Source organism: Vombatus ursinus, unplaced genomic scaffold (assembly GCF_900497805.2).
Source record: "Vombatus ursinus unplaced genomic scaffold, bare-nosed wombat genome assembly UNPS02007822.1, whole genome shotgun sequence".
Lineage (NCBI taxonomy): Eukaryota > Metazoa > Chordata > Mammalia > Diprotodontia > Vombatidae > Vombatus > Vombatus ursinus.
This window is the reverse complement of record NW_020947600.1, coordinates 142,217-152,738: the sequence shown is the minus strand read 5'-3', so window position 1 is coordinate 152,738 and position 10,522 is coordinate 142,217. Positions and strand designations below refer to the sequence as shown.

At 39.1% G+C, this 10,522-nt stretch overlaps 1 protein-coding gene across 1 annotated transcript in view; it reads right to left on the bottom strand.

Annotated features, from left to right (window-relative positions):
• Positions 1 to 269: 269 nt before the first annotated feature.
• The window catches only part of LOC114034000 (ovochymase-2-like), a 51,238-nt gene continuing 40,985 nt past the window's right edge, over positions 270 to 10,522 (bottom strand). Inside the window, exons 18-21 of the mRNA XM_027849646.1 lie at positions 7,335 to 7,530; positions 6,371 to 6,522; positions 5,855 to 6,020; positions 270 to 519 (exon numbers count right to left, since the gene is read on the bottom strand). Coding sequence (XP_027705447.1) covers positions 500 to 519; positions 5,855 to 6,020; positions 6,371 to 6,522; positions 7,335 to 7,530 — 534 coding nt within the window. The 3' untranslated portion in view covers positions 270 to 499. The remainder of the gene's footprint in view (positions 520 to 5,854; positions 6,021 to 6,370; positions 6,523 to 7,334; positions 7,531 to 10,522) is intronic.

Here is a 10,522-nt window from a genome sequence, read left to right as displayed (position 1 = left end):
TTAACTTGCTAATGAATCCTTGTTTGAAACCTGGTAAGTCAGCCCAGCACCAACAGCCTTACCAGTGAAATTTACCACCCCCTCCTCTGAAGAAGCTTGCCCAGCTTTTCATCAAGGATATCTACTATAAGCAAGCCGTCTGATTTGAAGGCCCCTGAATGCAATGTTTATACAGCTTTGAAATAACAGAACCAAAAACAAACATATTGGAAGTTTAAAGTAAAAATAATACAAATCCACAAGAAAACTCTTTATTGAAATTATGCACATGCACACACGAAGTACAGCTGCAAAGATACTCAACCTCTGAGCATATAGACAAATGCGATCAACCTTTCATGAATGTGCACACTTGGAAACCCTCCAAGGGAAGAAAATAAGGAGGAAATGCTCCCAATTCTCAGTGAGCCATCCCCAAGGATCATGTTTTTCACAGACCAGCCCTGGCTGTCTCTTCATAGGGTATAGCAGTCAAAGTCTTTTCCACAAGCGTTTTTAGTCAGTCAGCTAATTCAATCCCTAAAAAGATAAAATAAAATAAAATAAAACAAAATAAAATAAAATAAATAAAAAATTTAAAAGGAGGCAAGAACAAATAAAGAAATATTCAGAGAGGCCACATCATACAGCAAAGAGAGTACTGGACTTGGAATCAGGAAAATCTGGGTACAAATCCCATCCCTGATACTTTGTGGTCATGTGAAAATCAGCACCTAACTTAACCTCCCTGAGTCTGTTTAAAGAGGTCTCTTCCACCCCTAAAAATCTATTAACCTTTCATCCATTCAACAAACATTGATGAAGCCCTTGCAGTATGAAGAACAGTATAGGAGAGATACAAAGTAGAAGTCAAGTGGAGATCAATCTCTAACTTCATGGAACTTACCACCCTAGTAGGATGTTAAGCATCATACAAAGATAACTATAATTCCTAGTAATTCATGATAAGTGCATGAGAAATGAGTAAAATTGGTGACTAAGTGAGATAGTAAGGGGAAAGTCATTACCAACAGGGGATGATCAGGAAAGACTTCCTGGGGGAAGTGCCATTTTGTTTAATTTTTAAAGGAATTCAACAGGTGAAAGAAGGCATTTCTTTCTCTTGGCATCCTTTAAGTCCCAACTAAAATCCTGCCTTCTACAGGAAGCCTTTCCCAACGTCTCTTAATTCTAGTGTGCTATACAATGCTTAATGAGGGACCAGGGGGCCTATTGCTCTAACTTCATAATGACTCACCATGCCAGGTTTCCTGGTTCCTGCATGGCAACACAAACTCTATGCTCTAAAATCATAGAATTAGAGTTTTAAGAGAACAAAGAGTCCAATTTCCTGATTTTTACAGATTAGGAAACTGAAGCTCAGAGAAATTAAGTAGTTTTCCCATGGCAACAGAGCTAGTGAGTTTTAGGCATGAGATTTGAAACCAGATCCTCCTGGCTCCAAGAGCAACACATTAGCCATCACACTATGCTATTCATTCCCCTCTTGTCAGGTGTGCTCACGTAATGAGGTGAAGGCTTATTGTGATGCACAGAGTTCCACCAGTGAATGCTATTCTTATGTTATCAAGGCAGATAATTGATACATCCCCAAAATATCTCCCAGGCAGAGGCTTGAGAAATACCCATATGTGACCTGGAATAGGGATCACTACAATGCTGAATGCATCATATTGTCATAGGCCAATTTGACCAAAGACAGGTACAGTACCTAATTCCACTACATAAATATGGTATAGTATCAAAGACTTTGGTTTCTTGGTTAAGTCTTTCAAATTAATTAGTAGCCTGTGAATATAGTATACTGCTGTAAAGATCAGTTGAGTTCCTAATCTTCTATGGAATATCCTTTAAATTTTCCCCATAAATGCTGGCCCTTTAACACTATCTTTGCCAAAGGTCTATGTAATTTAACTAGATAAATGGATAGACAGATGGATGCCCAAATAGACATAGATATGTGCTGTACCTATATCAATATATCTATAGAAATAGTCCACAGAAGACATTTTCATATAACTTAAGGATTGTTGCAGCTCTGTTATAAAACCTAGCCCTACTCAGAACCAAGTCTATGATGTAGATGGCTAAGAATATAGATGGTTTCTGGGTTCAAATCCACCTCTTCCTTTATAATTCTTTTCATATGTACTGTCCCAGTGTTTATAATTATACATCTACCTCCACACACAAGCTACCTGAAATCTGTTCTGGTTCTAGTTCCCAGTAAAATTTCATCAGGTTTTATAAAATTCAGGTCAAGGGTTCCTAATAAATAACACTAATCAATATTTGCAGTCCCAAGGAGCCCCCCAGGTTTTCTTTGTGGGCCAGGCCAGATAATCCATTATGGTCTAGATATATTCTCAATCCATTTTAGTCTATCTAGCCTTAAAATATATCCAAGTAATATTACCAGAAACTAATAGAAGGAATGTCTCTCCAAAGAAGAAAAAGTGACCCATCACAGATGACATATCACCTACGGAGTAACCTTATTTTCTGTTTATGGTATGAAAATTCAAAAGTAAATCAAGAAAGTCAAGACAAATTGATTCAGAAAGTCAGTGAGGACATCATTAATAAAATGCTTATATATTTCCAGGGCATTGGCCAACCTAGAAAACTGAAAGTAGTATCCATAGTGTACAATCTAGAGTGGAAGCTTATCTCACATTCATCTCTAACCCTAATTCTCACAAGATCACATTCCCCCAGTTAATCCATTTTATAAATATGGCCCCCCAATTTGGCTAAATCATTGGTTATCTTGCATCTCTCATTCCTCACACCTGGCTTCCACCATCTTTCTTAGAGACAGAGAATAAGATTGTCCCTTCCTGAGATAGAAGTGATCAGATAAATGCCTTCTTCACACTTTCCTAGATGAATATACACAGTTTTCATTGGTCTTGATAATTTAGTGTGTAACTCCACTGGCGGGATAAGAAAGTCCCACAGATGAAATATCTCCCTACTCTCAGTGCAGTAGAGCCTCTAAACATTACATAAATCCTGATCCCTTGATGATATTTGAGATCCTTGGTCCTTCATTGTTTCTATTAGTCCTGGGAAACTCTAGCAGTACATTTAAATCAAACTGAGAGGGTCCCTATTTGAGAAATCACATTAACCCATGCCCCATTCCATATGGAGACAGTTGTCCTACCAGGTCAAACAGCCCTTTGTCCAACCTGTCACCCTGAGTACTCCCAATACATCCTTCTGTATTCCCCACTGTCCTCTTGGCATTGCTTGACAAGGGAAGGAAATTGCTTCATACCACTCTCAAAAGGTGCTACCTTCCAGTCACCACATATTCAGGTCTTTTGATGGAAAGGCAGTTTCTATTTGCCTACCATTTTCCTAGAAATATGAATCCTTGATGTTCCAAAGTCTATCAGAAACCTTCCATTTTCCAGTTTTCCCATCCCCCATACTCTAAAGCATCTCCACTGTGAGGGTGAGCATAAAATAGAGTTTTTTCTGCCTTTCCAAGTTTCTCTCCCCAGGATCTGAACTGGGAATTCCTACCTCATCCTTTGCTGGTTCTATTCCCTGTCATATTTGTTCTGACTTCTAATCTCTTTGTCAAAATGACATCTTCCATCTATTTCTCTAATCTGTCACTGGGTTGTATTGTTGTATCAATTAGCCTAGCTAAATGCTGTGGTTTCATATGCTCTGCTAATCAGTCTTTGAGATCTTCACTTGAACAGCTCCTAAATCATAATCAGCACTGGGTCCTCTCAGCCAAAAACAGCTTGTAGCTGACAAGTGAAAACATGTGTCTATGTTTTCAATTAATGGCCTTTAAATCTATCTCATCTATCATCCTCTGGATGTACCCAAAGAAAGAAGAAATTCAGACTGGTCATTCCATAACAAAAAATTTCCCTTTATCTATTATCATCAAAACCCAGTCTTAATCATGGACATTCTTTCCAAACACACACACACACACACACACACACACACACACACACACACGCTATTTGTATTAGATTAGTGGAAAACCTGAATGGTTACATCTTAAAGACCAATTTATACTGGCCATAAAAAGCCAATTATTTCATCCATGCCTGAAAAAATGGGGGAAGAAACTATAGCAGAGATATCATCTCACACCTATCAGATTGGTTCAAATGTTAAAGGGGAAAATGACAAATGTTGGAGGGGATGTAGAAAAATTGGGACATTAATACACTGTTGGTGGAACTGTGAACTGATCCAACCCTTTTGGAGAGCAATCTGGAATTATGCCCAAGGAGTTAAAAAATTGTGTATACCCTTTGACCCTGCAATACCACTTTTAGGTCTGTTTCCCAAAGAGATCAGAGAAAAAGGAAAGGACCTGTATGTACAAAAATATTTCTATCAGCTCTCTGTGGTGACAAAAAAAAAAATGGAAATTGAGGGAATGCTACTCAGTTTGGGAATAGATAGCAAGTTTTGGTCTATGATTGTGATGGAATACTACTGAGCTCTAAGAAATGATGAGCTGGTTGAATTTAGAAAAACATGGAAAGACTTGTATGAAATAATAAAAAGTAAACTATGCAGAACCAAGAAAACACCGTATACAGTAACAGCAATATTGTTCGAAGAATAATTGTGAACAACCAAGTTATTCTGAGTACTATAAACACTCAGATCAACTATAAAGGACCTATAAAGGAAGATACTATCCACCTCCAGAGAAAGAACTGATAAATAGAAGTACACATAGTATGGTTTTACATATATTTAAAAACCTGCATCAAATGGTGGCCTTCTTTAGTGGGGAAGGAGGGAGGGAAACAATTCAGAACAAAAAGAAAGGAAGGAAGGAAAAAAGAAAGAAAGAAAAGAAAAGAAAAGAAGGAAATCACAGCAAGATCTGTTGGGAGAGAAGCCATTGGTATTGATAGGAGAGAAAATCCAGTAAGAAATAGCTCCCTACAAAAGCCATTCCTGCTGCACTACCACATTACCACATAGGTGGTGGCTCCTACTTGAAACTCTCATATTTGCTCTCTCACCATATTTACCACTTCTAAATACCCCATATATCACCACTAGACAAGGAGAAGATGGCTTCATTAGAGTTTGTTAAGTTGTTACTCTGCTAACGACAGCTGGGCACTGGTTCTGGGAGTTACTGAGCCGATTTACAGAGGCTCAGACGTACAACTCCTAGGCCAAATCTGGAAGAAACATCACCATCACTAAATATTCCTTTAATGTCTTTTCTGTCCTGAATCTGGTGTAGCACAAGACCTGATTGGTGCAACACACCTGGGGAAGCAGGAATGCTGCACAACCTCCTACTTGCTCCAGAGGGTCAGTGGCAAAGGTCACACAAAGCAGACACAGCAGGAGATAGGATGGAGCCCCAGAATCTGCAACTGAGTCACATTCTAGCTTCCCAGAGGTTATTTGACTTTTTACTTCTGCACTTTCCTGTGCACTAAGCTGTGAATTTCACAAAAGTAAGCCAGTGTTAAATTATACTCTAGTACTGAAGGCAAAACAAACCTAGCCTAAACGCATGACTCTTCCCAAGCACGTTTGGAGCCTCCAGAACTCACCACTGTTGTGTGACCCTGGCTGTGCTCCTCAACCACCCTATGTATTGCTAATAAAATTAAGGAATGAAAGGGCCCTAAAAGTGCATATTTTGCCTGCAACAAGATGTTTTCTGTGCCTGGGAGTCAATATGTACTATGTTGATCAAAGACATAGGCTGTTTAGGTAAGCTTTCAATCTGCTGTTCAGGGGCTAACTAGGGGTTGAAATTAGTGCCTTCTTTTTTGGTCGAGAATCTGGATGGTGCCAATCTAAGGAATAGGAATGGTTTCCTCTTCATACATACCAGTATCATTAAGATGCTGTTTGATCCAGTCAGTGAAGACAGTGACACTGGTGTAGACACCTGGATAGTTAATCCTTCCACAGCCAAAGCCCCAGCTGGTTATCCCAAAAAGGGCATAAAGACCTGAATCTTCAAGGGAACAAACTAAGGGACCACCTGAGTCACCCTAGGCATATGAAAGAAAAAAATGTTTAAATAACAAAAGTGGGTAGCTTCTGGAATTAAAATGCCAGAGGTTATCCTATATATCTTACTATATATCCTTATATTATTGCAGGCCCTTGTGGTCCTATCTCAATTCCTTGTTCAGAATTCTCAGCCTAAAAAAGTACAGGAAGACCATCTCCTTTCTTCTCACTCTGCCCCACACCTTACACCCTGAAATGGAAATTTTCTAAGAGTTCTCTATACCCTCAAGGGAAAATTCTTTGGAAAGAACTCAGCTATCCCAAAGTAATAAACAGATGGATTGGGTGTGTAGCTTGGGAACCTAATAAGACATGAGCATGAGCTTACTGAGCAAGAATCCTTATCTCTTTTAGAAGGGAACCCAGCACAAAACATTCTCTGAGATAGCCCCACAGAGAGATTTTGATAATACTCCTGACACACATCAGAATCAAGGATGGGAACTTCAAGTTGCTGCAGTTTGTTGGATTTTTCTCCATCTGAAGGCAAAACACATTTTTGGTTAAAGACCAAAAATTTTTACCCCTACCACCTTGGCCTCTATAACTTGGTCCTGATAGAATCTACCCAATGGCCCAGATTGAGCTCATTTCAATTTCCCTTTATTCCCCCCGGTCTTTACACAGCAGCCCTAATCCCCTCCCAGAGGACCAAAATTTACCTTCTCTCACCACGATATCTGCTCCTTACTATTTCTCAGTCCTTTGTCCAGTCTGCTCTGCAAGACTCTTCTGCCTAGCCAACCTAAGTCTTCCCCATTTCCCTGTTCAGCACTCATTATGACTGATATCTCTCCCACCTCCATATGTTACTGTTTCTAGTTCTCCACTTTATCAGACTCCAAGAGCTCCATTCAACATTCTGGGAAGGGACATTCAAAAACATGTCAAGGGCCAGAAGAAATTGGGGGTTTCATGCCATAAGGTTGAAGCACAACTCCATACATAGTTATTTTAGGAAAATTAGAGTGCAGCTCTGGGTTCTAAGGGCAATAGTTTAAAGGAAAAGAGATTATCCTTGCCCGCAAATTACCTCAGTTGGAGACAAAACACTGGACTAAACAGAGACAATATGGTCTGGCTTGGTGTAGCCACTCTCACATTGTTGTGCCCCAGGCAGAAGCAGAGCAGGAAGGTGAATTTATGACTGTATGTGATTCACAGTAGCATGGGCAGAAAAGAATAGCATGGACATGTTTCATAGAATGGTGAAAGCGGGTGGGCAAGAGCTCCTCCACCTATGAAACTGATCTACATGTGGACAAAAGTAGAAGAAAAGATTCCATACAGACCCGGATGATCAATCCCCCATCCTGTGACCACACACATGCTGGAAGATGGTATCTCTTGACCTTTCTCAGGAAGACACACTGGACGAACATAGTGATTGAACTGAAATGGTTCAGCCACTTGCAACAAAGCGATATCATAGTCCATCGTGGTTCTGTCAAAGGCTGGATGAATCAAAATGTGCTTTATTGATCTTTTCTAGGAAGAAGAAGGAAGTGAAATGAGAAACCCTCCAAAAGACTGGGCCCAGCAACAAGCTAATGCTGACTCAGTACCTAACTGAAGCTCACACATACAAATGTTGAACCAGCATGATCATCCCCACTACTGCAAAACTCTGACTGGCAGAATTTAGCGTGGGTTTGATTTTTTTTGTCTTCATCTTTGTTTTTTTTTTGGTCCATAACTTTGATTCCATCAATGCGTAGAATTGTTGAGAATTCCCTAACAGCATAAATTAACATTTCATCATTGTAGACATAAAGTTGGAAGGAAACTTAGAGATCATTTAGTCCAACCCCACATTTTACAAAGGAAGAAACTGAAGTGCAGAGGTTAACTGATTTTTAGAAAGTCACATAGGTGGTGAGTTTGTGGCGGTGCCAGAATTTAAATACAGGTATGAATCAAGTACTCTGTCTACTCCACTGGTGTAGGAAACTTCCACTTGAGAAAATGTTATTTCCATGTCATTGGAAACGGATGGCCTAGTAATCAAATGACTTCTCGTGGTCACATAGCTATAATGTGTCAAAACCAGTATCTGATTCCAAGGTCAACATTCTAACCACTACACAATACTGTTTCTCATTCCTGCTTCTATCATCACTAATAGACTAGGGACTGGAATTCTGATTTCATGGCTGTAGGAATCTCCCATGCAAGGAAATTCCCTCTACCAATGAAAATTGTCACCTTCTCTGCAAGTGATTTGCCCAGAACCAAACAGTCAGGATGTATCAAGGGCAGAATTTGAACCAGTCTTCCTGGCTCCAACTGTAGCTCTCTGTCCACCATGGTACACTACCCATCATATCTTCGCTAACATGAGAATTAAATGCCTAAAAACTCTTGAATGAAATTAGTAGTACCTCTTAGAGTTCAAAGAGAACATGGAAGAGAAGAAAATAGCAACTAGGTCAAAATAAATTCATAAAAGCTGGGTGGCACCCAGGTGGTATTAGCCTGTGGGTATTTGAGAAACATTCCTTTTCAGGGCTAAGATTTTAGGGACAGAGACACAGGAATCAGAATGCTGTGAAGCCAAGTTTCTGGGAGCTAGGAGCCAAGATATTCTGGAGCCAGTGAGCATGTCCTGTTTATCCATGTAAGTTTGAACACTAAAAACACCCAAAGCTCCTACAGCACTCCCAAATTCCTGAGTGGCAACCTGTTGTGAGTCAGACTGCCTACACTACATCCTGCAATAGCTCTAATGAGCTATTTATGAGGTTTCCTAGAAGACACTGGATTTCTGGGTTGGCTCCTTTCCAGTTCAAAGATCAATGGCAGTCTTCTTTACCATTCTGAGCAATGCAACGACCAGCCATGAAGACTGAACTCTCCCATCACTTTTATATCATGTTTCTGAGCCAGGCTTGTGATCTGTTTCCCATACTCTTTTTTTCCTTTATTTTTCCCTATTACATGTAAAAAACAATTTTGATATTCATCTTTTAAATTTTTGAATTCCATATTCTCTCCCTCTCTACCTCTCTCCTCTTCTGCCTCATTGAAAAGACAAGCAATTTGATATAGATTATACATGTGCAGTCATAAAAAACATAGTTCCATACTAGTCATGTTGTAAAAGAAAGCAGGCCAAAAAACCAAGAAAAATAAGGAAAAATTTAAAATGTATACTTTGATCTGCATTCAGACTCCCTCAGTTCTTTCTCTGAAAGTAGATAGTACTTTTCATCATAAATGCTTCAGAATTGCCTGGGATCATTCTGTTGCTGAGAATAGCTAAGTCATTCAGTTAAACGTAATACAATATTGCTGTTTATGGGGTACCTAGTTTTGCTTGAACCATGTTCTCCTAGTTCTGTTTGTTTCACTTTGGTCATGTTCATGTAAGTCTTTCCAGGTTTTTCTGAGAGCATACTGCTTGTCATTTCTTATAACACAACATCATAATCATATAGCACAACTTGTTCAGTCATTCCCCAATTGATGGGCCTTCCCTCAATTTCCAATTCTTTGCGACCACAAAAAGTCATTTTAAATATTTTTGTATGTAGAGGTCCTTTTCCATTTTGTTTTTTATTTCTTTGGGATACAGACCTAGTAGTGATATTGCTGGGTCAAAGAGTATGGATAATTTTACAGTCATTTGGGCACAGTTCCAAATTACTCTCCAGAATAGTTGAATCAGTTTATAATTCTACCAACACTACATTGATGTCTCAATTTTCCCACATCCCCTCTAACATTTGTCATTTTCCTTTTCTTTCATATTAGCCAATCTGATAGGTATGGGGTGGTACCTCAGAATTGTTTTAATTCACATTTCTCTAATCAATAGTGACTTAGAGTACTTTTTCATATGGTTATAGATAGCTTTGATTATTTCATCTGAAAAATTCTGGCTCACCTCTTTTGACCTTTTATCATTTGGGGAATGACTTGTATTCTTATAAATTTGACTCAGCTCTCTAATTATTTGAGAAATGAGGGCCTCATGAAAGAAGCTTACATATTTACGATTATTAACTGTATGTTTATCTTCATCCTATTTTCCCCTGTTTATTCTTCTCTTCCTCTCCTTTCACCCTGTCCATCCTCAAAAGTGTTTTGCTCCTGACTACCACTTTCCTCAATCCACCCTCTTTTCTAGCAGCCCCCTCCTTCTCATTCCCTTACTCTCCTACCTTGCTGTAGGATAGGATAGATTTCTATACCCAATTGAGTGTGTATATTATTCCCTCTTTGAGCCAATTCTGTTGAGACTAAGATTTAAATGCTCCCTCCCCAATCTTCCCCTCCACTGTAAAAGCTCTTTCTTGCTTCTTTTATGTGAAATAATTTACCCCATTTTTACCTCTCCCTTCTCCCTTCTCCACCTACATTCCTCTCTTATCCTTAATTTTGTTTTTTAAGTTAACATCCCACCATATTCAATTTATGCCCTCTATCTATATTTACTCCTTCTAACTGCCCTAATAATGATAAAGTTCTTAGGAGTTAC